Source organism: Vidua macroura, chromosome 18 (assembly GCF_024509145.1).
Source record: "Vidua macroura isolate BioBank_ID:100142 chromosome 18, ASM2450914v1, whole genome shotgun sequence".
Lineage (NCBI taxonomy): Eukaryota > Metazoa > Chordata > Aves > Passeriformes > Viduidae > Vidua > Vidua macroura.
Window position 1 is genome coordinate 2,452,697 of NC_071588.1, and position 27,501 is coordinate 2,480,197.

General features: G+C 39.9%; 2 protein-coding genes across 2 annotated transcripts in view; both read right to left on the bottom strand.

Annotated features, from left to right (window-relative positions):
• The window catches only part of DNAH10 (dynein axonemal heavy chain 10), a 49,885-nt gene extending 39,585 nt beyond the window's left edge, over positions 1 to 10,300 (bottom strand). Inside the window, exons 1-16 of the mRNA XM_053993760.1 lie at positions 9,991 to 10,300; positions 9,588 to 9,680; positions 8,982 to 9,097; positions 8,383 to 8,554; positions 7,913 to 8,070; positions 6,983 to 7,213; positions 6,196 to 6,386; positions 5,535 to 5,733; positions 4,657 to 4,851; positions 4,337 to 4,507; positions 3,747 to 3,923; positions 3,221 to 3,394; positions 2,414 to 2,583; positions 1,554 to 1,705; positions 1,012 to 1,176; positions 366 to 573 (exon numbers count right to left, since the gene is read on the bottom strand). Coding sequence (XP_053849735.1) covers positions 366 to 573; positions 1,012 to 1,176; positions 1,554 to 1,705; positions 2,414 to 2,583; positions 3,221 to 3,394; positions 3,747 to 3,923; positions 4,337 to 4,507; positions 4,657 to 4,851; positions 5,535 to 5,733; positions 6,196 to 6,386; positions 6,983 to 7,213; positions 7,913 to 8,070; positions 8,383 to 8,554; positions 8,982 to 9,097; positions 9,588 to 9,680; positions 9,991 to 10,207 — 2,789 coding nt within the window. The 5' untranslated portion in view covers positions 10,208 to 10,300. The remainder of the gene's footprint in view (positions 1 to 365; positions 574 to 1,011; positions 1,177 to 1,553; positions 1,706 to 2,413; positions 2,584 to 3,220; positions 3,395 to 3,746; positions 3,924 to 4,336; positions 4,508 to 4,656; positions 4,852 to 5,534; positions 5,734 to 6,195; positions 6,387 to 6,982; positions 7,214 to 7,912; positions 8,071 to 8,382; positions 8,555 to 8,981; positions 9,098 to 9,587; positions 9,681 to 9,990) is intronic.
• A 1,297-nt stretch (positions 10,301 to 11,597) lies between these two features.
• On the bottom strand, positions 11,598 to 26,708 carry ATP6V0A2 (ATPase H+ transporting V0 subunit a2). The gene is made up of 20 exons (XM_053993710.1): positions 26,540 to 26,708; positions 25,158 to 25,236; positions 24,058 to 24,155; positions 23,105 to 23,242; positions 22,660 to 22,760; positions 21,863 to 21,989; positions 21,010 to 21,092; positions 20,573 to 20,666; positions 20,047 to 20,259; positions 19,369 to 19,519; positions 18,543 to 18,682; positions 17,646 to 17,800; positions 16,623 to 16,713; positions 16,207 to 16,325; positions 15,616 to 15,826; positions 15,360 to 15,479; positions 14,753 to 14,872; positions 13,424 to 13,541; positions 12,847 to 13,018; positions 11,598 to 11,979 (listed from the first exon to the last, which is right to left on the bottom strand). Exons 1-20 carry the CDS (start codon positions 26,654 to 26,656, stop codon positions 11,877 to 11,879), a joined length of 2,550 nt encoding a protein of 849 aa, XP_053849685.1. The 5' UTR covers positions 26,657 to 26,708; the 3' UTR covers positions 11,598 to 11,876.
• Positions 26,709 to 27,501: the final 793 nt, after the last annotated feature.

Sequence of the window (27,501 nt, forward strand, 5' to 3'; positions counted from 1 at the left end):
GTGTCCCATGCAGTACAGGAAGGCACCTGGCACCCAGACACCAAGTTTTCAAAATCGTGTTTTTTAGGAGAACAAAACCTGGATTTTAGAGATAAACCAGGGAAGTGCAACTACACACATTGCAGCAAACGTGTCTTATTTCTCTCTTCTGCCAACAACATGCCAATATTCATTTTTTCAGAATTTGAGTTTCCTCTCTACCTTGTTATCAGTTCTCCATTCTTCACAGAAAAAAAAATCAGTAGAAATACAAATCGTTCACAAAACTGTAAGTCACTGATGGGTTCAAACAGAATGTCAGCACACACACTCATCAACAGATCCAGGACAACCTGGAAAGCCATTAAAGCAAACAATTCACTTACCTCACAATTAACTGTGTCAACACCTGATAAATCCTATTTTCCCAATATGCATAATAGGAAGCTAATTTTGGAGATTTGCCACTGTTTGTATAGGCAACTCGTCTTTCCACTTCTATTAGCAATTGTGGAATTTCAGAATACTTTCTAACCAGTTGTTCCACATCTTTTGCTTGCTCACACTTAACATAGTCAAAAAATTCTTTTGCTCCTGCAACAGATACAAAAACTAGCATTATTAACTGCAAAAGGTCAGTTTTATACACTGGAATAATTACCTGCGTTTTATTTGTGAACATGAAATTGATCTTATATAATGATAAAAAAATCTTCATTTATTAATGCTTAATTTATTAATATTTCAACCCTCTGAAATATGGATTTGAATCGGATTCAACTATTTAATAGCAACCTTTTTACAACTATGAAGCGTTGAAAGAAATTTGATCCATCACCCACTCAAGTGACAGAGAGATCTGGCAGACAACCAGCTCGCTGCCAGTTCCATCCTCTGTTACACCCTGAATTACTACTATAACCAGTTTTGGTAATAATTAAAAGGGTTGATCTTAGCAACTAAAACCACAAAGTAGCAGATAGAGAAAAATTAAACACCACAGAGCTTGGAAATGAAAATATAAAGACTTACCAGGACGTTTGTCACCATTTTTTGAATGTGGAAACTTAAAGAGATTTGTTGATTCTATAGACCGAAGTTTGCTGCTTATGTCTTCAGAAATATGATGAATCTGGTGGACAAGCAACTCTAATCTCCCAATGCTTTGTGTACATTGGACAACAAATTCACCAATACCTTGAAATAAATCATAACCATTTGGGTTTTTTTCTCTTTTAACAAGTATTTCACAAATGCATCAAAATTGCCACAACCAGACATGTTTTATCTCTAAGAATGACCCATGGTTCTGCAAAATCATAGACTGGATGTTTTCTCAGCTAATCCTTCATCTTGCTCCGTTACAGCTTTTTGCTAAGGGTTTCTCACCATCTCCACTGTTTTAAATATAATTAAAACACAAGAAATATCTCCTGGATCAGAGTTTGTCTGATCAGCTATTCTGCCCCTGTGGCAAGAGGTTCTGCCATCATAAATACAGATTGCAGAACTGAGGAGACTTTTTAAACTAAAAATAAACGTCTAAGGCTATTTTAAAATAGTATCTCCATTACCTACAGACTTCCACGTGAGTCTTTTGTGTCCTGCTTTCAATATTCTCCAGAGTTCTTGGACATAGTGATCAAGAAGTTTGATTTCTGCTTCATTCATCATCTCCATTAATTTGTGATAGCGATCCAGCATGCCTTTCAATTTATTTGTGTACCTAAGGAATTCAAGAAATGCAAAAGAAGAAAACACAAAAATTATGATTTTCTTGAAAAACAGCTCCAAATTCCACCAAAGAGCAGAGAATTTCCATCATTCTATTCAGACTTCCATATAAAGCAAAATTTGCTCAACTAACCAGTGAATATGTATTGATTATAAAAGTAATTTATTTCCCACTGAAAACAAAGAAAAGTTTCATATGGCTCCAGAAGTAGTTGGACAAACCTCTTCTGCCCCATCTCAGAAAGTTATGGAGACAGCCCCAGTTTGCAGTACATTAGTGAAATGAACAGGTGAACTTTTAAATCCATTGAGGAACTTATTGGCACATCTCTGTGCTAAATGTCTGTGATAATTTGGACACAACTGACTTATCCAAGGCTGTCCAGGAAGAATGCAACAGTGAGTTTAAATGAGCTTAAATATAAATGTCAGAAACAATTCATTGCAAATTATTCTCCTCTCAGATTTGGACAAGTTGTTAATTTGTATAACAGTCCTACAGCATAAAGGATGCAAAGAGTGCCAGAGAAAAGCCTATCAGTGCAAAATGGCCATTAGAAATTGTACCCTTAAAAAAAAAGAATCACTAAGGGGTCTCATGTTTCCAAACTGTGATGACTCAGAGCCTGTTCCTGGAGTGAAATCACTTGAAATGCAGCCATAAGCCTGTATGTGAGCAGATATTCTGTTACAGCCTTACCTAAGGTATTTGTCTTCCTGCAATGCCACATATCTTGCCATTTCTGGGACTCGAAGCCCTAGCTGTTCCATGTACTTTGTTTCAATGATAATCTCTTGGATTTCAGGAGAAAAATTCAGAGCAAAGCAGACACTTTTCCTGGTGGTGAGAGGCTCATCTGTTGCAGAGCTCTACAACACAAGAAAGCAGCAGAAAGGAGAGGAGCAACAGACTTACATTACAAGGTAAAGGTGAGCTTTTGGAGACATTTGATAAGGCAAAAGGTAAAAGTCAGAATGACTGACATTCAGAGCTTGTGGAAATGCCTTTAAAATTTGATAGCAGCCTCAGCATTCCCAGTTCAGAAATTACACAGAACTACCTTTTCAGTTGTCAGTCACAAGAAACAAACCAAATCACCTCTGTTTACACACTGCTGCAACCAGTTACAATAGAAATCCCACTGGAAATTCAGAGTCAGACAAAAGTTTAGTAGGAACAGGATTCTGCTGGAAACCTGCCTCTACCTAACTTCAGTTCCAAGTAGTATAGCAATGTTTCAAAAATGTTATACCAAAACCTAAAAATTAACAGGAACTACAGCACAGAAGAACACACAGAGAAACACCATTCAATCATTTGCCAGGAACTATGATTCTTATAAATTCAGGAACTATGTCTTATAAAGGATCACAAACAATTCTGAGCCCAAAACTTTTTCTAAATCTGTGCTTAAAATATTACTCTCAGAAAATTCTCGCTGACCATCAGGTAGGTTTCAGTTTTTCCCCTCAGAGAAGTCTGGTACACAATCTTCCTACATTTCACCTGCTCAGAAGTCTCTGGATTAACATTTGTTGCAGCCCCATCAGCAACAAGAGTCAGCAGAGTGTCTTTCAGTAACAATGGAAGCACGTGTTCTGTCCTCTCTCTCCACTGACGGTATTTTTGATCTTCATACTCTTCCATTTTCTTGGTCACTTGGAGATATATTTGTTGCACCTAGAAAGGACAACTCTGTATAACTCATTTTAAAGATCATGAGAAATGTTTAACTAACCCGTCCTCATATGGTCTATCAATATGATTGCTGGTTTTTATTAGATAAGAGAACAAGTAACACCCTGTAATTACAGCAGACACTGGAGAATTTGGGTTCTTGAATTATGTAATTGATTCCATCACTGTCTCCCTGGGAAAGAGTGGGAAGGTTTCAATCCAGTTTTCACATCTAACATGGCTTGCTGTGTGCAAAGTCTTGGGACTTCCCCTCACATTAGAGCACTTTCACATCTTTAGAAGTGTGTTACAAAAGTGCTTCTTCCTTCATCAAGTACCAAAAGACCCAACATACTTCCTGTCCACGTTTAGAGGCAAGCAACTCCTCTTCTTCTTGGAACCGAGTAATGGTGTGTCTGATCCGATGGGAAAGGGATCGGGACCAGGATATTGCTCCAGCCACTGGAGGATGGTTCTTGTACAGAGGTGGATCCTTGAGGTTCTGAACAAAGATTTGCTCAACAATTTCAACCTAGAAGAGAATAAAATATTGCAAGGAATCATTTTCCCACTGCTTGTCCACGATCACTGTCTGATACACAGCACAAGTTCAGAAGCTAATTCCAGCAGCAGGATAAAAATAATTATTTTGTCTTTATTTCTCTATCTTGTGGAACAGCCACAAGCCTTGTTGCATTCAGAGCACCTTCCTGTTCCCACACAGTGTCTCACACATACAGATGTGCAGAACATTTCAGCAAATTAACCAGACTATTTCTCCAACTTGGTCCCAAAAAAAGAGAGCAATTATCATGTTTATTTATAAAAGTTTTCAGTCTTTTACATAATAAATGGTACACACAGGTATTTAGACACATACAGATTTATGATTTTCATTAGGTAAAGAACTTCATGTACTGGATAAGAAATCCCTAAATTGAATACCTCTTTACAATATTGCTCCAAAACAACACTGAACTTTTTCATTAACTGCTTATTAATAGTTTCAGGAATCTGGATGTGTTTGTATTTTAACAGCATGTCAAAAGCAGTTTCTGCTGATCGAAGGGTCATGAAAGATTCATCAATAAACCTTGTCATCTTTTCTTCAATATCCTAAACAAAGGAAGAAAGCAAAGAAATCCTGTCACTTAGAAATTCATCCTGCAAAACCAAGAAAGGGTGGCAAAATGAAAATACTTTTTAGTAAGAGCAGTCAAGTTGATTTTTACTATTTTTTGGTAATCAAAGTACATGGTACTTACCAGAACATCTTCTCTAAATTCTTCCATAATGAATGCCCAGTCACGTGCATTTTCCACGCTAAAAGGATCAAAGGTCAGGTCTTCCAGAGCACTAATTACTATATTTACTTCTCTCTGTAGTTCATCAACACCCTTTGGATTTTCTGTCACAGTTATCAGTTCAGGAATAAATATATTGTGAAGCTCTTCATTGACCTATTCATTCAGAAGAACATACCATAAACCTTTCTTTTTAATATTTTTTCTGCCACTGAACACATTACTGTTAAATTTTTCCTTTAAAAATATCAGCTACTCAGAGAGTGATCAGTTTGTGCTGGGATTTAAATCTCAAATATTTTGAGACACTGAAAAAACACAGCAACAATCTACAAGCCCAGCACTTCAGCTGTTATAACAGATAATACTCAGTTATTAGTCCTTTTCATTCCACTTTACACAGTTTATTGATTGTCCATATTGCTAATTACCCTGACTTAAATTAGCCTAAACACAGCATCTCTCCATCCATAGGTTATTCTGCAATTAATACACAGATTGACAGATGGCCAAATTTTATATTATAGTATACTTAAATGGTATTTTATCTACCTCATTAAGGTAGCAACCCATGAAAATCACAAATGTGTGAAACACTTGCTGCAAGTCTCTTGTGTTCACACCATGTACACAGCAGCACCTGTCCCCAACCAGTACCTGGAGTAAAGTCATTCCACCTCCAGCATTAAATGTAGTTTTTTGGAATCAAAGGCACCACTCAGGTCTCAAACACAAAACAGAAAGTTGTTAACAAGTCTACACCTACAGCACAAAAGAAGCTCCCCTACAGAAGAAGACAGTGATTACACAATCTCTTTATTTATTGTCTATATTCCTACCTGAAAAATATCATACAGATCTTGACAGATTGAAACCATATAATCCGTTTTGTCAAATAAACGTTTCACATCAAATTTCCAGTATCGCTTACTTCCTGACGCTTCAACTTGGACACAAGTAGTAAAATAACATTTTTTCCATTGTTCAAGAGTGTTTTTGGCTTCTGTTATTTTCTTTTTTGCAGCAGCTGTGTCTTGTCTATTAAATCAACACACAACACAGTTAAGATATTATAGATAGAAATACTATAGATAAAAAAATCATATCTCAACTGGAATAATATACCCTGGTTTAGCAGATTCTAATGATACAAAATCTAGGCAAAACTTGTAACTTATTTTCAATGTAATTTTGAAAGGCAATATTATTTGAGGAGTGATTTTGGTTACATTCATGCCACTTTTTTACCTCTACCATTCTATTTGTTTTATTGGTTCATGTTCTTTCAATACAAAAGAGGACAAGAACCTATTTCTTCAGGGCTGATTTAGTAATTTATGAAAATTACAAAATAAATTTACTTTTAATTGACCTTCTAATACAACTTCAGATGGTTGAAAAATACAGACACCTCTTTGGTGGAAGTATCATCTCCTGCACTTAGAGGCAAGTGAAGCTTTTAATAAATACAGCCCAGTTAAAGAGAAGCCCAGCACTTACTTAAGGAGTGTTTGCAGATCCACGACTCGGCGCACTCTTTCGGAAATCGCCCAGGAAAGCCGTTCCAAGAAGGGCACCATGCGCACATCCTTGTTGTAGTGCCGTGACATGATCCACACCAGCCTCAGGGCATTCAGCAGGGAAGGGATTACATTCGAGATAACATCAACCCCAGTGCCAGTTGATAAATTCTATGAAATGCATATTGTGGATAAGATGTCATGAAAACATACAAATTCATGTAAACTAATGTTTATTCTGGAGATGCCTCAGGTTATGAAAGTCTGTCAGATTATTAAATAAATAATCTGGATAAGGAGACATCCTGGTGCCTAAATAACACAGACGGTTAAAGATGTGCAAATCTGCACCTTTTGCTCCAAATTATTTTAGGTCCTGATTTTAAATTTTGGCTCAACTCTTTGTTTGGATGATTTTCAATACAATTTAAACTTTGAAACATCAGCTGTAATTTGTGGTAGAAACTACCTTAAAAAAATCAGTAGAGAAATCTTTGCTTTCCCCAGTTCAGCTATTTCATCAAAACTCCCAAGGTTAGACTACAAACCAAGTGCTCACAGCTCTGAGCTTTCAAACATTTGAACCACTGAAACTCATACAAAATAAGCAGCCCTTTTTAAAAATTAAATACAATTTGTTAATCTAGAGTATATCTTTATTGCTGTGAAAAAGTGAAAAAATAAACAAGAGATGATTACATCAACAGAGAAACCAAACTCAGGTAAGCACAGTTCAAACTTCACCAAGTTTTCTCAAGGGCAGGTACCTTCAAATGGCGTTCAAGAGTTGAGAGAAATCTAGCATTATCTTGAGCTTCCATCTGATGCTTTTTGAGGTCACTTAAGACTATCTGTAAATCTCCAGTAAACTCAGATTCAGCTTCCTGCAGTATTTCCAAGACTTTTTGCACCTCTGGGAGCTTTATCTGTTCAGTAAGAGCCCTTAAAGTAGCATTATTTTCACGCCAGAGGTTAATCTCTGCAAGTGGACCATTACCCTACAAGTAATGTGGAATCAAATAAAAAAAGATGAATTACCATTATGCAAGAGTGAATATTTATAATCAGGGTTATATTTGTTCCTTCTTTTCAATAAACTTTATGCAGAGAGAAACTTGATATGATTCACCTATGCAAAAAGCCAGGCAGAAGAAGATCCCTGAAATAAAGAGCTGTACACACACTGAAGGGAACTGCTTATGGGGAGTATATCCCTGAGCTTGTGGCTTTTGCACAGATAACTTTATAGACACAAAACACCTCAGCATGTTTAGTGGTATTAGTTATACATACACTTGCAGAATCAAAACCTGAAAATAAGATTTTTTTTCTTTTTCTTGAGATCACTTTTTTTGCAAAAAAAGAAAAAATATAGCTGTCTATTAAGAAAAAAATTACTCCGTGCAGTTTTCAGTATTTCTTGGCTCTTCAGAAGAGAGCAGATAACAAAAGTCCCTTAGTTTTCCACAGTTATCCTATGTGGGTAGGATCTGCAGTGAATTACTTCATATTTTATTTATATTCTACTTCCCAGAGCCACACAGTTCCTCACTACTTTTGTTCTCCTTTTCAATAATTAGTAAATGGTTTTCCAACAATCAAACATGAAAAGGAATTAAAAATTAACACAGTTCTTGTGGGGAAATGAAGCAAAGTCTCCAGGAATAAAAGCATCTTGGCGTTATAGGCAAGGCTACCTGTGGAACCTTTTTCAGTTGTTCCTCCAGAACTCCAGATATTAATTTCTGCCAGGTCACTGCACAGCTTTCCAGAGACTGAACCACTTCTGGAACTGTGGCAAGAACAGTCACTTCTCCATCTAGATTTACAGTGGGCATCTCCAGTTTAAGATGCTCTATTGGAAGAAAACACACACAGAATGAACTGTCTTGTTCTGGCAGCATTGGCAATGTGGCACCACTGGATATGTCTACCCCCTCTCCTACTCTTACTCCAAACCTTTTGAAAGACTTATCACTGAGTTCATCCATTTCTCCACACTGCCTGCTATGCTTCAGGGCAGGAAAAGCACAGCTGGTATCAGCAAAGAGCAGCTTTAATAAAATCTATTTGTTATTCTACATAAAGCCACTCTCAGGTGAGCCTCGTTCTACTGCCATGTGCTGTAATCACCACAGTGCTGGCAGAGGCAAAGCATTCACCTCACCTGGTATACTCAGCTGAGTTTCACTCGTTGTTACAGTATTAGAGTCCTCCACTGACTTTCTAGGCTCAGGCTCGGGTAGATTCATGTCTTCAGAATCTGTGTTTTCACTGTCTGCATCAAAGGAAGTTTTTTCAGTCTGCTGCTGGCCACGGGAGAGAGCTGGTGAAAACTGCTAGGATTGAAACAGGTGCCATAGATTAGATGGTTCATATTAAAAAAAAAAAAGTTTACGAGCAATTCACCTAACCATTAGATATTGTTCTAAAATTTAATTTTAGTGTGTGTCCTCCCATTTCACATCCTTAGCATCATTCTTTCTGCCTCAAGTTCTGCAGGGGAATAGCTCCAGCATGCCTTTATTAAAGTCTGTGAGCACAGAAATAGGCGTGTCGGGTGTCACACTCTTAAATGATTCTCAACTAGGGGGGAAAATGGGGAAACAAAATATCAAATAAGCATTCACAAATAGTTCATTTTGGCATATGAAGGTCACTTATTAAATATTAATATATCTTATGTATAATCCATATAATACTAAATAGGCAAATCACTCCTAGAAACACTCAAGGTTCCATATATAAAAGCTGTCACTCATTTACCTGTGAGATGGCATTCTTTAGCATCAAGAGAGTATCATCAGTCAGCATACCAGACTTTATCACTCGAGGAAGAATCTCATTAGCTTCAGTCAGGTCTTTAGGTACAGCAACTGTTTCTAAACAGTATACAAAAAAATTAGTATAAATCTAATTAACTGATACAGAAAGTATAAAATAATTTTAATAATAAATTAAAACTCCAATAAAACACTACTAGGTTTGGTGCAAGTCATGTTCAAAACTAGTCCTGGTTTTAATAGTGCAAATGCTTTTTCAGAAAGGGCAGAAAAATAGTTCAGCATCATCACCTGGTTTTAAGTCTTTACAACTCAGCCTGATAGTTAGAATATAGTTTTCTGTTCAAAAGAACAGTGGCTTGATTTGAACTCCTACTCTACAGACAGAGGAGGAAAATCTTTGCACAGAAATGCTGTTAAATGACAAGACATCCCAGACCTTGGCTCTATTCTGAGTGTTTTCCTACCCAGTTAAATAAATTTGATGTGCACTATCCTGAGTCCTTGTCTCTATCAGATCTTCACAATGGGAAGTGCTGTTTAATGCAAAACTGGAAATTCTGAGGCTGCAGTTCTTCAGGGCACATACCTTTGGTGTCTCTCAGAAAATACACAGTAGAGTTTGACACAAACTCTTCCGGAATTTCATTAAAAGCCACATAGAAACGCTCACTCATGCCACCTGCAAGTGCACAAATGCAAAATGGGAGTAAAGCATGATACAACACTGCAGAGGGATGATGCAAATCCCACAAACAGAGGGGACAAAATTCTAGAAATGGGTGGGATAGAAGGGGTTCAGGAGAACACAGCCGAACCCAAGGGATGGAAAGGCAGGAAAAGGGGTAAAAACAGGGGTCAGGGGCTGCAACTCAGCAGATGGGAAAAAGAGGGGTTTGAGGACGGGGGAAAACAGGGAGCTGGGGCCAGGCAGTGCCCAGGGAGAGCTCAGCGGGCCGGGGCAGCGGGACCCTCTCCCACCCCCTCCTCACCGGCCGGGCCGGGCCGCTCGGCCCGCAGCAGCAGCAGCGCCGTGCCCGCCCCGCTCGCATCCTCGCTGCCCTCGGCGCCAAGGCCGAAGAAGCGCAGCACGACCCGCGCATCCTCGCCGCGGCTCAGCAGCTCCTCGAAAGGCGCCGGATCGCTCAGACCCAGCAGGGAGAGCGCTCGGTCCCGCAGCCACCGCACCCGCACGTCGTCCAGGCTCATGGCGGCAACCGGCCAGACGCCTCCCGGTGGCCACGGCAACGGTGCGGGGTGGAGCGAAGGCTGCTGCCCGCCTTCAGCCCGCTTCGGGAGGCTCCGTGCCCGCCTCAGGAGGAGCCTCGAGCGGCCGCGTTCCAGTACAGAGCCCGCCCCGCGCTACCGCCCGGCGCGGGCGCTCCTTCTTCTCAACACCGGCCTCGCTGCTTCCCCTCGGCACCAGCTGCTCGTTCCCCTCAACACCGGCCGCCCCTCACGGCCGCTCGTTCCCCTCAGTGCCCGCCGCCCCTCACGAGCGCTCGTTCCCCTCAGTGCCCGGGGCCCCTCACGAGCGCTCGTTCCCCTCAGTGCCCGCCGCCCCTCACGAGCGCTCGTTTCTCTCAGCACGGGCGGCCCCTCACGAGCGCCGAGGCTCCTGGGCACCGGCCGCCCCTCACGGCCGCTCGTTCCCCGGGGCACCGGCCGCCCCTCAGCACCCGCCGCCCCCCACGAGCACTGCTTCTCCCCGGCACTGGCTGCCCCTCACGGCCGCTCGTTCCCCTGGGCACCGGCCGCCCCTTACGAGCACTGCCTCCCCCCATAACTGCCCCTCGTTCCCCTGGGCCGCCCCTCACGGCCGCTCGTTCCCCTCAGCGCCCGCCGGTTCTCCCCGGCACCGGCCGCCCCTCACGGGAAAAGCGGCGCCTGAGGCTGGGAAAAGGGTACGGACAAACACAGGGCCCGCTCGGCACAGCGCAAACGAGGCTTTATTGGGAATTCGTATGAAACAAGTGCAAAATTTAATTTGTGCTGTTCGTATGGCACAGATGTTAAAGTATCATGGCAATATCCCCATTTTCACACTGATACAAAAATAATATAAAACTACCCCTGTCCACCTATGCGGTATAAATTAGTTTCTACACTATAAGGAAGTGCTGTTTGTGTGTCCTTAGAGTCAAACAGAAACAGGGATCGAAGCCAATTCTTTATTCCATGTGCAAAAGTTTTTCCTCACTACAGGGGAAAAAACGAGGAGTAATACTTGTAAATCCTGCCTTCTTCCATAATGTTAAATATAAATATAAATATCAGTGTGGCTTCTGAAAGCTTAAAGTAGTAACTCCAGGTAGAACCCAGAAGGAAGAGATAACGTTTCCAGTGCAATTTTAAATACGGCCAAAAAAAAGCACATTGCATTGGTGTGTATAAATTTACAAATCAATCATCCTGGAATACAGACTGAAAACAGACATTGCTTCTATTGCATTGTAGAATGGTTCCCAAAGTGCACAAGATGCAGCTGGGTTAAGTATGTGATTAGTAATGAATGCTTAATATAATGAAAAGTCTTTCCGTTAACTTAAAAGTAACCATTCAAGAAAATAAGAAGACTCAAAAAAAGAAAAAGCCTACATGGGTTTCAGGACAAGCAGTAACTTTTTTTTTTTTTTTTAAAGAATAAAATTAATTTACAACATTAGTTTATCAAGAAAATGTACATTTTACATCTATATATTTTACAAGATGCTCCAGACCTGCTATGTCTTTCTATGGGAGGTATGTTTTACAGAATTGTTTGGCTGCATTATAAGGCAATCAGTGAAAACCACTTTGTTCCACAAGAAACCATTCATAGGCAAGATCCACAGTTACTTGCAGGCAATTTCAAACATTTCTGCTGACAGCAGCCAAATTACAATGCACCATCTTTATTAAAATGTAAAGAAATGTGCTTAAAAGAGAAAGGCGTAAACTTGTATCCTCCACCAGAGTAGAATTTGTTCTGAAATTCCACCCTGAAACGAGACAAAAAAACAGAATCTGTACATGAATCCAAAATTAGCTGTCAAGGGATAGAACTGTGCAACCCAAGAAGCTGAGCAAAACCAACTCCAGTTCTCTCATTTGTTTTCTGTGCAGCTATTTAACCTTCTCATGGCAGTCCCAGGCTAACTTTATGTTTCTCAGGAGACCCACACACACTAAACCAGGCTGTAATGGCTCATTTCTTACATCTTACTTATTTCTTACTCATTTGTTTCTGAGTGAGTTGTAACCAATTGTTTTGCAAACGTGCAATATCATGAGGACAATCTGTCATGTATGTAGCTCCACCTCCTGTCTTTGGACACTCTACACCTTTGTTTAAATTGTAAATTTCATCAGATTTCAAACTAAACATGCTCTGAATCTACTCCAAAGTGCAGAGCTTGCGATACCAACACCAAGAGAGGATTAAAATACTTAAGAGTTGGCAGCCCCACTCACTAATAGAAATGTTCTGTTGAACTAAATAAACGGACTGAAACCACAGAGTGAGATTACCAGACTGAAACTAAAAATACTTATCCAAGTTATTAATATTGTACATTATGAAAAGCTGCAATACTACGAATCATACGTACTTATATTTTGTGAATGTGGTTGAAGTTAAAATGCATCATAAGCCAATATAATATTTGAATCTACTGAAAATATTCCAGAGGAACAATCAAATCTAACTAATAAGCCATTTGTTTAACTAAATAAATGTATTTCAGTAGCAATGAGGCCGTTGAATTTTACACTTTCCTTTTTAATAAGACACCTAAAATTTTGCCATAAAAATTCCCCTCAAACAAGCCAGTATATGTTGAAGCAGTATACAGAAAAAAAGAACATACCAGTGAAGTCGTATAGCATGGAGAAAAGCAGAAAGCCCCTCCATGACCAGCAGAATAAAAACTGTCAGCACAGCAAAGAATGCCATTACAGGGATTAGCAGCAAGACACCGTACTTCGTATCCACACGGAGACCCACTCTCATCACCATCTGCCACAGAACTTCTGATAACTCTAATAAAAACCAAAAAGTTGCCATCATTAATGTTGGTACTGAGTGCCTTCACTCACTGAGCCACTCTGACCTGTTCATTTAGCCAACAGAAGAGAACCTGCTGAACATGGGAACTATAAGCAAACACCCTCCCCAGAGAGCTGCCCCATCCCCTCAAATGTTTAAAGATACACCTCAGTGTCACAATCAGATCTACTGAGAGCAGTATTCTACATAAAGTCACAGTTTTAGTTTGGAGACTTCCATAGATCATGATTAGTTGAAATACGGATTTTTTTTTTAATTAAGGAAAAGTGTATTTCATATTAGTATCAATGGAAAAGGCCAGCCTCCCTCTAACAGCATTAAAAATACAGGTGTAGGAAAAAACCCCCAAAAATATCAAAAAACCCACCCCCACTTACGTGCATGAGCAAGACTCAATGCCCAGAGTCTCAGGTATGAGGCTGTGTTAGAGATGCACCCCAGGCAGTATTCAATGGTATGAATCGCTTGATTCATAAAAACATCTGCAAAGTTCAGCTAAAAGATAAAAATACATTTGTACCAACTTTAACAACATAGAGAACAAAACATGAGAGAACAAAAACGTTCATCTGCAAATCCTTATTACATGGAAGAATTCCATTGAAGGGTAATAAATTGATTTTATATCAAGTAAAAAAAGTGTGCTGTGTAGAAGATCCTTATTACAGAGATAACATAAAAAAAAACATCAGATGCTACAGTTTTCCAGTATTACCTTGTTGATAAATAAAAACAAATGGAATTTATGTTTTCCACAAGGAGTATGATCTAATACTTGAAAACTTTAAGTATTATAACCAGTTCTAATTCCCATTCTATTTAAATTCTAAGTTTATAATATCAATTTTTTCATCTTTAAAAGCAGAGGTAATTATCAGTAATGCTACTGATAGAAAGATAACCACATTAATACTGTAAGATCTAAATATAAATACTCGTTACTAATAAAGTGTTTCAAAATTGATATTACTGAAAATTTCAACACTTACTTTGTCTGAATGTTGTATTTCAACACTTTGTATAATACATTTTGAGTAAATAATTCTTGTATTTTCTATACACAAGAAACAAGAGTCTACTACCCCAGTGAGACAAGAACTATACATATTCTGCACATTAGGAAGCTGAAGCAATTCTTTGTTTTTTAATCCACATGGAATCAGTGGAATCTTTAAAAATTTGACCAAACTAAACAGCAGCAGTGGGTGGGGACTAGGAATGCTGCCCCAACCCCCATTAGCAATAATCCTCATCACAAGATGTAATTTGCAGACATAGAAAGACTTTTGTCCAGTTGAAAAGCCAAGATTAATTAAGAGGAAGCTGGGCAGTCACTACTTTGCCTCAAGCTTAAGAATCCATAAAACCAGACAAAACCCAGGATTTTTATCCCACTCTTCAATATACTTTTCTTATATTGAAGACTCTCCTAGATACAGAGTCTTAACTGCAAATAAAACACTCTTTATGTTCTCTACTACAGATAGGTTGTGGTTTATTGTAACAGTCTGAAAATAACAAAAAGTAATGATAAAATAGCAACAAATAACTGTAAGTAAACTGCATTTGGCCACCAAGGTCTTTGCAAAGGCTCAGCTGGGTTTCTTCAAAACTGCTCAGCAGGTAGTGTACAGATTATCTACTGACTGCCCACTTCTAATTTGCTTTTAAGAACATAGAAACCAGAGACTAAGTAAAAACATTACCTCCTCTGCATCTCCCTCTCTGTGCCCACTGTCTGAGTGACTGACACCTTCTTCGAGATCGTGACATGACAGGAGACAAAGCTCTTCTTCACTTTCTTTTCGGATAAGCTTGTAGCCACTCTGCAAAATGGGAATGTATTGTCTCTTCAAGCAGGCTGCCACTATCATTTTTTAAATTTACTTAAAGTAGTCACAGGCAAAGGCAAAAAGATTTAGAGGAACAAAGTACTATTATGTGTTTCAGTCCAAAAGTTTCCAAACTGAGCAGAAACTGGTAAGACAAGGAGTAATAGGTTCAAACTGAATATAGATATACAGAAGAAATTCTTTCCTATGAGGGGGGTGAGGCCATGGCACAGTTTTCCCAGAGTAGCTGTGGCTGCCCCATCCCTGGAAGTGTCCAAGGCCAGGCTGGAGGGGCTTGGAGCAACCTGGGATAGTGGGAGGTGTCCCTGCCCACTGCAGAGGGTGGAATGAGACGAGCTTTAAGCTCCCTTCCAAGCCAACCCATTCTATGAAATACCCAGTAAGGACATCCTGTGTGCAATAAAACAGCAGCAGAACTCTCCTACACTGAGGAAATGTGTGAGTGCCTTTCAGTACTTACCCTGTACATTCTTATGCCTCGGCCTCCACTGTGCAACCAGTATAAATAAAGTGGTTTACCAAGCAGCATTACAGGAACACAAAGCAAAGCAACGCTAAGCAAAAACTTCTGCAGAGGAACCTGTTGGGGGGAGCGGGGTAGGAAAATTAGATTAGATCACAAAATCCAAAGTAGGAAAAGCCATCCCCTTTTTCTTTAAAGTATTATCTGCATAGGGAACACGGGATTTCCAAAAGCTTGGAAGAGCATTACTCACCTGGCCACTGAAGAAGCTCTTTGTTTCACCACTAGGAAACAGGAACATGTTAATAAACTGTATCAGAATACTGGGGGCAGCTGTGGAGTTCTCTGCAGAGTATGCCAACCATTTAAAGAAGATCATGAAAACCAGGTAGCCAAATATGCACAACATGAATAAAAGTTCAGGAATAAAAACCAAATAAATATTATAGGTCTTCTTGAAATGCCTGAAAGGTAGAAATGCAGAAAAAATAAATTAAGTTTTACCAACACCCCAAATATGATTTCAATAAAACAAAGCACTTTTAAGCAGTATTCAGTGAAATTTTATCAGGTATTTAAAAAACTGTAAGAGGCACATATTTTTATTTACCAACAAGTGAAATAAAGTCTTGTATTAATTTGTTTGGGGATTTTTTAGTATAATATTGAACCATCATCTTGCGTATGTGAAGGAATTTTTTGTCTTTTTATAAGAACAGTTTTCACAATGACTCTTATTCTGTTCTCACACAATAATTCCAGTTTCTCTTACAAGATTAACTGTTACCATTCCAGACCTGACAAAAAATACAATATCGCTATTATTTTAACTTCTTGTACTTACAAGTGGTTAAACAGCCCCAGTACAACTCCAAATGTCATGTGAGTCACTCCAAAGATCACAGACATTTTCATTTTGAATGAATTTAAAAAAGTGAGACGGTTGCTTGCCAAATTCCATATCTGAAGAAGAAAACACCAAACCAGCATTGAAGAACACAATAACAGGAGGAATAAACCAGTATCCTTTTTCTACTGGGGACCAGAATTCTACCTCAAATGGAGGTCACAACTGAAATTTGAGTTTTGTAAAAATAGTTCAATCTTTGACTTGTCAGAAGAAAAGGTCTTGTTGAACAGAGAATACAAACAGAAATGTATTTTTTTCTTAGTCAGATTTATCTTATTTATACACATACCAAAATCTAATGGACAAAGACTGATCATCACAAGTGGGTAATTAAAAAGAATGAAACTAACCGGATCAATTCCAAAGGGATAAGCTCCATTGTAGACACCAGAAACATTTGGATCCAGTGCTAAATATCGATTCGATTCCACATCCTTCTCGCTGCAGTGAAAGAAAAACACACTCAGATTTGGCACTTTAAACATAATGACAACATACTTTCAGTTCTGCAGGACACTGCTCCTGCTTTCCTTTACCTAACTCACCCACTGTCACACTTTGAAAGAATGAAAGGATTTCTAAGCATAAAAGTCTTGACTAATACAAACAAATAGCAAAAAAAATCCACCTAGAACCTCACAATCTGGGCTTAATTCACATTCACATTCACTATCTTTCAAAACAATTCCACATTCCACATTCTCCTAGAACTCAAAATTTCATTTTAAAAGTTCACAATTTGCTTTTGCATAAAATTCACTGTCAAACATTCAAAGAGTAACTGCTACCTTCTTCTGTTTTGCATTTGGGGAAGTTTCTACTTTATCTGCATACAGTTTTTCATTATCACAGCACACACAACCCGTTCAAATTTTAGCCAGTGGTCTTGACTATTTGAAGCCACATCCTGTTTTGTAGGGCACCATGAGATGCAAGCTGTGAACACTAAAATACCAAAGAGTCATGACACCTCAAATCAGTGAGGTTATCCCACTCTGAGAAAAAGTAGATTTGACAATTCACATAAACTATTTTTTTCTTTGTTTTTTGCTATCAAGAAAAGCTGTGTAGAGACTAGTGATTGCCAGGTAATTAATTTACTTCATTAATAGTTAATTTCTTTTAGTAGAGGCAAATGCCACTCAGCTATTCATTTCAGAAGCATGACCTAGGACAAGTCCAAACCTAGACCTGTGTTTTCTATTCCTCTGAAATATCTTTATATAGACATACACACACACCTAGAAAATAAAACCTGAAACATCAATGCAAAGATAAACCACAGCAGGATAGTTAAAACAGGTGAACAAAATGGTTAAACTGCTGCAGAAAATACATCTCTGGTTTAATGGTATAGCAAACATGCTGCTCACCTCCAAACCTTTTCATACATTGCTGAAACATTCCATCCAGATCCAAATATATTTATTGACTTTGAAAAACAGTCATTATAGATCAATCCAGTGTATATAGAAAAGAGCCCCATTAACAGTATCACGTATCGGCCTTCAAATAACATTTTCATTATCTGTCAGTATTGGGGAAAAAAGAAAAAATAGAGAATATCATCTGTTATGTGAGCAAAGGTTAGCTAGACATGTCTAAGAGAAACACGTTTTTGGACACATAAAGACTTCTAAAAATTAAAATTTATTTGTAAACAGTCATTAAGAATTATGAGCTCACATAACACACACTGAGACTTTTACCACCAGCATCCTTACACTAAGGCTAAGGAAGGGTCTTTTAAAGCCATCTCCTTCCTGGGACTACTTCACAAGAAATTACACATCTGCAGGTATTCTTAATTGAACATAATTCTAAAGAGAGATGCAGATGTTTCTGCATTCCAATCCATATGGTTAAAAAAATTAAGTGAAGTTTAATAAATTTCAAACTGCAACTCTTTTTATAAACAATAAAAGGTGGAATTTGAAAAATCATTTTCTCCTCCCATTGTCACTGTAACAACATTCTGTAAAACACATCACTGAGTAGCCCTGGTATAAGTATAGACAAACTTAAAAGCATCAATTTTTTCTAAGTCTTTCATTACAACTTGATTATTTCTGCTCTTCCAAGGAAAGTGAATATTTTAAAGTATTACATTAATCTCATGGAATATGGGGTCTTTTAACATAGAAAATCCTAAAAGAATGGGAAAAAGCCTAATTAAGTATCCATGCAAAAAAGCAGTACTTTTCAGAAACACAGTGACTATTCAAATGATCTGGCTGGATGGGAAGTAAATAATTTGTAGTTCCTTTTACCTCATCTTGTGCTCTTTTTAACCTAGGGTGGTTTTCATACAGTATTGTCAGGAGTGCAAATATGAACATGAGCAACCCGTGCCCGAAGTCTCCGAACATAACCGCGAACAAGAAGGGGAAAGTGATGATGGTATAGAGAGCTGCAAGGGCAACACAGCAGATTTCAGGCACAGCACACAGATGATGTTCTGTCTGCATTATCCCCAAGCAATCCCATACTTAAATCTCTCAAAGTTTTTAAGTTTGAAAAATTTAACTCAGTTTAAAGCTTGTTTATTGTGTAGCAATGACAACTTCACAGCTGAGCAGTAGCTGACAGTTCTGAGGATAATAATACGAGCCCAGGAAATAAAACCCAACCAAACAGTTTGTCCTCTGTGGGTATTTTAGGTCTGTATTATAAGGTACATTCTCCTGTGCAGAATGAGCCAGTCAGCATAGCTACAAGTAGATATTAAAGTGGGCTATACAATAAGCTGAATTTTTCAAGTGATGAGCTCCACACTTCAGTAAGATCAATTACCATTACCAGTTTTCTTTGTTTTTTCCCCTAAATATCTTCCTTACCCAAAGTAAAACATATAGAAGAAAAATTATACAGCTATTATCACTACCTTTCATAATAAAATAATTCAGCAAAACCAAATCCCACCTTGCTGCTTGGAGCACTGTTTGTGCTTTTGATGAGCTACTGAAATTTTAAAATAGCTACTAACAAGAGGTAGGATTGTCACCATTTGGCCTTTGCCAGTGCCCAATTCAGCAAGGTATCAAGGCAAGCAGCAATGACAGCACAGCTCAGAGCCCAGCTTTCAGAAGGACCAACCTGGATTAACTTCCCCATAGTTTCCAACTCCATAAGCATCAACGATGTTCTGGAACCCTGAGGTGAATTTATTGGTACGTATCAAAGTCGGAGGAGGTTGTGTTGTTGGGATGGTATTCATGAATGAGGAAATTGTAGCTCCACTCTTCCTCTAATTAAGACAGAGATATAGTTATGTAAGATCTCTGTTAATCTAATCAAAGTGAAAACATCTGCTCTATCAGCAGCTTCACTGATCCACAAATACCATTAAATTATGCCCCAAGTTTAACTTTTATCCCTTTGTACCCCCTATAAAAACAGACTATGCACAGTGTGCTAATTCTTACCTCATATCAAATCAGATGAGACTTATCAGTCACAATATTATAGAATAAAGATTTGTTATTACAGTTTTCTCTCATAAAACAAAAAACAATGCAAAGGAACCTTCTGCATGACTGCAAATAACACTGTGAGCCCAGCTGGACTCAGGTCCAATACAGAAATTATTCAAGACAAAAAACCACTACACACAACACTAAATAAAGGCTCTGCTTATAAAAAAATGTTTTATACAGAGACCCAGATCTATCTGTGCCTACTTTTAGTCTACTGTTAATAATTATTTTCTTTCCTTACATGTATAGTTAGTTCAAGATAAAAGCTTTAACATCAATGAGCATTCAGGTGACTTACTGAGCCTTCCTCCAATGCATGGCGCAAGTTCTGGAGATCAGCCACTGGACACCAAACCTCAGCAATTAAACATTTATTTGTGACATCAAAACTGCACAGGTTAAGGACGTGGTAAATGGCTTTCATCTTCTTCACTTGGATAACCCAAGTATAGATGGATTCTGATGCTTTATACAAGACCTGGCGCAAGTATTCCTCAGTTTTATTCAGCACCTTTGAGAAAAAAACAAAGATCTCACTGAGAATGTGGAAGTGGTTGTGCTGATCACAGCAAGAGCACCTCGTACATGTCCAGTGCTGGGCCATGTTTTTAGGAGAGCAAGCAAACCTCTGCTGAAAACAGAAGGCAATGCCAAGTGCTGTGAGGTTTAACAGATATGTGCAACACGAGACCAGGGACACAACTTACTGTCCCATCAGCTCCAAAGCTGCATGTATGTTAGAAATTATATTTAACACTGTGAGCCATTAAATGATTTCCTAGGGTGCAAAAGCTCCAGCAAGAGGAAATGTGTTCTTCACTCACAGTTTCAAGATCCTGAATACGAACATTGAGTCCTTCGACCACGGCCTGGCGCTCCTCGATGGTGTCGGGGTAGGGGTACACGTGACAGCGATAGCTGCAGGAACACAGGGCTGTGTTACTGACCAAACTCCACCAAAACACATCACCCAACCCCCTGCCACAGCCAGATTTGCAACACACCACTTAAAAACCATGGAACGGATTCAACTCACAGGCAGCATTTTGCCTGTACTTGGTAAAGACTGCAAGTGAAATGACTCATATATTTATTTGCACACTGCGTAATTATAGAGCTGGGTGCAATAAGGGGAGGAACAAATTTAACACAAAAAGCTTGTATAGAAATCAACACTTTTAAAAAAGGGGTGCAGGGAAAAAAACAACTAGAAAATACCCCAGGTATAAAGGAATGTACATATATTAGATTTACTTCTTACCAGTCACAAATCTTCTTGACTTTTTGACCAATTTGTTCACCCCAATAGGACACTAAAAAAACAGCCCACTTTGTGGTTTCACCCTACAAAACCATAAGAAGCAAAGCTGATGAGTTATGTTTTAACCAGCAATTCCACTCTGACACAATAATAGAGCTAAGTAACAAAGCTGAACAACTAGAAAAAGCTGTGTTAGCAGCATTAATCTTCCATCCGTTTAGTGAAGATCAAACAATAAAATTCAACGGTGACAGTATCTCTTTGTTTTTAATATTAGAGAAAACCAGAAAGTTTCCAGGGAAAATCTGAGACATATTTCACTATCTCAGAATTCTTAGTAAGAAAAGAGTATTTTAAAAGGCAACAAATTAGAATTCAAGCAAAAAAAAAAAAAAAAAAGTGACAGATTAGGCTGCCATAATTGATTTATTAAAACTAATTTTGTAAGTTCACAAAAAAGACTTCATAGAAAACTAGCTATACTTGATTCTTTTTTAACTACTGAATGAACAAGTGGAATGGCTATTAAAAGGCAATGCACTGTACAAACCTAGTTAATAAATATCCAAGCAGCCATTTCTGCCACGTATTTTGACCAAGGTGGCCAATCATAAAGTCACCACTATTCCACAATGAAGTTCTGCACTCCTCAAGCTGAACCACGACAAATTAATTCCCACTTCTAGAACCTTGAATTTTAAAATCATACAAATTCTAATACTTCTAAATTGTATTTCCTCCAAGAACACTGGGAAATCATTTCCATTTACTTCAGAAAGACCTGAGCAGCAATTCTTCCAAATCATATGAGAAGTACAAATGAAATAAACTGATCACTACAATGTTTACTCACTGTGTCTGGATCTTCCAGAGCTTTATCCAACTCTGCATAGGTAAGAAAGGGATAGCCTTTACACACTCTCCACAGCATTTTTTCAAATGCTTCAATCTTTGCTATGTGAACTAACCCAGATATGAATCTAGGAAAAGGAAAAATTTGAAATATAAGATAAAATGTACAAGAAAAAAAAAATTGGAAATTCAGAGTACATCACCACAATAATTTAGTATCTGCCATGGCTAGGGAAGGAAGCATCACCCTGAACAGGAAGTAACTGGTATAGAAAATACCAGCTGGTATATAAAACTTTTATTTGTGAAACAAATAAAACAGACTACAGACCTGAGCACAGAACTAGAATTACTTCTAATTGGTTATTTCTGTGATAGTGAGATTATTTATTTTTTCTTGGAAGATATCCTCTCATAACAACACCATAGACTGCAGTATCCATTCAGCATTTCAAAGGCAACACAATTAATGTTACATTCACACTGCCAGGTGATTAAAACACTGTGTGTTTATCACAGAAAAAGAGTTTAAACAATAGAAGGAAGTATTGATTTAGAGATTTTCCTTTACACATGTCCTTGGTTTCTGGAAGCTTTGTGACAGCTTTTTTTGGGTGCTGTTCTGTTTATCTCTTCAAATCATCTGGGTCTGTTACACAGGTACATTGGGGCCAGGCTCTTGACCTGTCTAAAACTGTTTGGCACACCTGAAATCACTACAGGCCATGCTTTAAGAGAACAACCCATTCTTTCCAGCCCCTCATCAAGCACTTCTGAAACAGCACATGCCATACCCACCCCAGCGAGGCGCTCAGTCTGTGCGTGCGGTTGTAATCCACCAATGGCTCATTTTCCACAGAAGGAAATTCTTCAAAATTTCCATGTAAATGGGATTCATACTAGTAAATTAAAAGAAAGAGTATTCATTGCTTCCAGGGGAAAAAAAAAAAAACAACCTCTCATTCCATTATTATTCTAAGAAAGAAAAGGTAATTAGGTAAATGGTTTAATTAAAAATATAAAACTCATTTCCGTGTTCAATTCAGGCAACAGAGAGATCCTGGATCTCAAGTGCACTGCTCTTAACAGTTATAGTCAGTGCTGCAAAATTACAGTGTAATTTCTTAGCACAATTTATGCACCAAAATAACACAATTACACCTTCATTTGCAAGCAATTCTACAGGGAAGAATCACAAAAATGACACACAACAGCAATCCCTGTCACATGACCCAAGCAATACCTCAGGTGTTCTCCTGACAAAATTCTGTGTGATCTGTAACATGTACTTGTATTCTGTCAATTCAAGCAGGTTTTTCCTCAATTTTTCTTTGTTTTTCGTTACTTCCCTCAATTCTGTCTCCAACTTCTGCAGCTGCTCCTAAGGCACAGAGCAAAGACACAGAATCAGTTACAGGATTTTGGAAAACAGAGCAGGATTCATTTTCAACACATAATAATTTGACACAGTGATAGGAGCTTCCCATTTCTTAATTAACTAACGCTTCAGAGGTTTTATCCCTCAGTCTGCCACAGATTGCTCTGTATTGAGTACACTTGATCCTCCACTGGCACCTGCTCAGAGTGCTGCTCTGCCCCTAATTTGTGTCAAAATAATGCAGACCTGGAATTAGAACTGCAGGTAGCACAGGGTGAAAGATACTCATCTACTCTTTTAATATCATTACAACAAAACAGAATGTTATTCAAAATTACATCTGTGTTTTACAAGCTTCTACACTGAGCGCGACACCAGAAAAAGCATTCAGAGACAACAGCACCACGTTCTGCTGTGTGAGCAGCACCTGCAGAGCCTTGGGCAAGTAAAATTCCCACACACCTGAAAATTTTGGATGCACAAAGAGCCTTAGGTAAGTACCAAAGCAATAAATGAGGCTGAGGGACCTCATCTACAGGCAATCTGCCTGGAACAGTGTGATGTGCCAATCCATCAAAATACATCAGATGAGTGCACGCTCCTTGAGTTTGCTTTGACTCTCTCACAGGAATTTTGTGTTAATACCAAAACCTCACTGGCTTTTAAGTCACACTGGCAGCAAGGAATCAGAAAAAAGGAAAACAAATGCTTCTGCCCCCCCGCCACACCCCAATAATTTAAATCATAAGTGATATGATAACAAATCATTAAGCTTGAAATTAAGTTCTAAGACTTTGATATCTGTTTGGCGGAGTTACCTGAATTTCTAAAATGTGTTTCAGCAAGGGGGCAGGAGGAGCAACATCTCCTTCAGGAAGAGGAATATCTGCTTTTTTAATTTCTTGTACTAAATACCCTGGAGTGAGAAGAAAAACAGCATCAGAAAGGAAACTGCATTGCCTACACTTCCTAGAGTGCTGCAGAGTTGACCTTCAGCTGCTCTTGATGGTGCTAATCACACTGCAGCATCAAGCCCTGGATTTTATTCATTCATTTTAGCAACAATTCACACAGAAGTCTTCAATAATGAAGAACTTGAAGAGTGGTGGGTATAAAACACACAAATTACTCCTGCCTTGGAAGTCTGCAGAAGCAAGCAAACTTCAGAGGCTTCTCTTTCCCAACAAGTATTTTCTAAGAAGCTTTTAACATTTCACAGAACCTCTTTGTTGCTGCATGGTGCCACTTTCTGCTAATGGTGCAATTGTGTCACTTTCTGCCAGAAATGGACATGCTGCTCACTGACCCATGTTTGGAGTAAAAAGTGTTCAAACAAAGCAGCTTAAGCAACCTTGACAACAAATGCAACTCACACTGGGCAGGGGGGCTGCCAAAATAGCTGCTGGCATGACCAGCACGTGCCTCTGATCAGAGATTCCAATCAAAGGAATCCTTCAATTGTAGCTTTTCCTCAGGATACACTGAAGACATCTGCATCTTGGCTGTAATGCTCTGCCTACCCTTCTCTATTCATTAACTACCATGAGAACACAATTATTAACTTGAGGTATTTTTAAGGTTGTCTGGAAAATCAACAGCATTGAGTTATACAACAAGAAGAAACATGGAATATTTTACAGTCAAGGAAATAGCCACAGTAAAGCTTCACTTTCCCTAGCAGACTTTTAAGTAGTAAACACTGAAACAGCCTCATCTATTTATCAGCAACACATTAGCAACTGTTCTTCACCTCTGAGTGTAAAAAAAAACCCAAATCTATATTCAGTGTAAGTAAATTTCACAGCTTACAAAATCTGGGAGGGTTAAAAAAAAAAAAACCTGTAGCTGAAACCTCCACAGTAGTGCCACTCTGGTAATGCCACAGATGAGAAACAGCAGACATGAAAATAAAGCTCACCAAGTATTCTTTCCATTTCTTCACATTTCTTCACTTCATTCACATATTTTCTCTGAAACACACTTACATTTGGGTTAAGCTGAAGGAGAAGGACAAAATGCTTATTAGGTGTTTGAAATAGTAACCTCCCCTAGAAAACTACAGCTGTTCCTGCAACTTCCTGGAGACAATTTGCATGAGCTCTGTGCTTGTCAGCTGAGAAGGCACAAAAACCTAAAAAGATTACAAAGTCTTCAAATAGCAAAGCTGGTTTTATTAAAGCAGAATTACCCATGCCATTGGCTAGTTTTAATCAAACAATAAAACAACAAAGTCTACTGGAGAAACCATTCCTAATCTCATTTTGATAGTTTTAAAATATTACTTAATGACTTCAAATTAACAAACCATTTCACAAATTTGTTGTGATGCATTTCCATAGTCTATCTGAAATATTAAATTTTATGTACATCCCCATAATATGAACATGCAATATCTCTGACTACTTATCCAGCTATTAAATCAGAACCACTAATGCATTATTTCTAAAATAAATGCTGTATCAGGTAATTAGAATGACCTCAAAGTGTTAAACATACACTCATGTAATCATTCTTACAGATCTGCCTCTTCCTCCATGCCATATTTACTTCCAAGCTTTGCCAGCAATGATTTTACAAACTACATTTCAAATGTATGTTTGGAAGACATTCCAAAGTCTCAGCAAGCGAAGATCATATAATTATGATGAGACAATGCAGAGACCTGGCTAGTTATTGCCCAGCCCAGCTTTATGTTAGGCAGGCAGGCAGGGAGTTTCCTCCACGATGAAGTGCCCCGCCAGGAACAGGAACCTGTTATCAATAAACCTACAGAGCAGCTGTTTCTGTGGGTCTGGCAGTGGGGTGGATGGAGCCATCAGCTGTGCACACACGCTCAGGCTGAAGGCACTGAGGCTGCAGGTGGGTCAGGGGCTCTCCCATGGGGTCTCGCTGCAAATAACCCCAATTTAAGGTACTGCTGTGAGAAAGGTGGGATCTCAAAGCATTCCTCCCGAGAGTGCCGGGGAGGTGGGAGCTCCACACCGACTTTCCATCGCTCATCCCACCATCCCTCGCAGCCGGGCGCGTTCCGGTGTCACCCCTCTCTGGGGGGTTGGACTGGATGATCTCCCTTCCAACCCTAACAGTTCTGTGATCCTGCTTTCAGGCGAATGCCACACAGAGACGGGCCATACACCTGCCTGTCAAGCGTCCCGGAAAGACGGCAATAAAAGCGGTTTCCAGCGCCCCACCGGGGCCAAGCGCGCACCTCCCCGACGGCGGCCCCGGGCCCGGCTCGGCCCTCACGCCGGGCCCCCTCAGGGTCCCCGCACCGCCCCACAGGGCCCCGGCGGTACTCACGTCTCGGAACTCGGCCAGGCCGCGCTCGCCCACCTCGCTGAGGCACTCGTAGGCCGAGCCGCTCTGCAGGAAGAGCTGCGCCAGGCACACGGGCTCGCCGCGGAACAGCGCGCCCATGGCGGCGGCGCGGCCCGGGGCTCCCGGCGCGGGGGCTCAGCGCGGCGGGCGGGCGGAGCGCGGCCCGGGGGCGGCCATGGCGGGGCGGAGCGGAGCGGGCCCGGCCGCCGCTTCCGGGGCGGGGAACCGGCGCAGAACGCGGCCCCAACCGGCGGCGGCGCGGGCCGGGCTCGGGCACTGCGGCGGAGCTACCGGGAACGGCAACCGGCGCTGAGAGGCTGCTGTGCGAGAGGGGAAATGCGGGACTGAGAGAACATCACGGAAGCACAGAAAATGCTGAGTCGGAAGGGACGAGAAGGATCATCGAGCTCAAGTCCTGGTCCTGCACAGCACCGTCCCCCAGAGCCGCGCCATGTGGGCTTGGAATGGATCTTAATATCACCCAGTCCCAGCCCTTCCTGCCGTGGGCAGGGGCACCTCGCACCAGACCAGATTGCTCCACTTTGAACACTGCCAGGCTTGGGGCATCCACAACTTCACTGGGCAACTTGTTACAGTGTCTCACCACCCCCACAGTAAAAAATGTCTTCCAAATGTCTAACCTCAATCATCCTTCTTTCAATTTGTACCCATTACTCCTTGTTCTGTTCTGTAGTTCTTGATTAAGAGTCTCTTTCTGGAGCCCTGTAGGCCCCTTGAGATAATGGAAGGTTGCAGTGAGGTCTCTGCACAACCTCTTCTCCAGGCTGAACATCCCAAACTGTAGCCTGTCTTTTATAGCAGAACTGCTCCTGTCCTCAACTTTGTGGCCCATCCAAACCACAAGAAAATCCCAAATGTTGCATTTCATCAGCTAAGGACAATGAGAAGATGTTTCCTGCACCTTGCACACAGACACAGCAGGT

Bases quoted from the DNA above. Each gene is read 5' to 3' on its own strand.
- ATP6V0A2 (XM_053993710.1), bottom strand. From the start codon at position 26,656: ATGGGCGCGCTGTTCCGCGGCGAGCCCGTGTGCCTGGCGCAGCTCTTC. The intron at 15,480-15,615 runs GTGAGTAATGCT...TCCCCCCAACAG, and splicing joins AGAGCTTCTTCAGTGGCCAG to GTTCCTCTGCAGAAGTTTTT. The intron at 13,542-14,752 runs GTAATGTTTTTA...TTTATCTTTTAG, and splicing joins GAGAGGGAGATGCAGAGGAG to CTGAACTTTGCAGATGTTTT.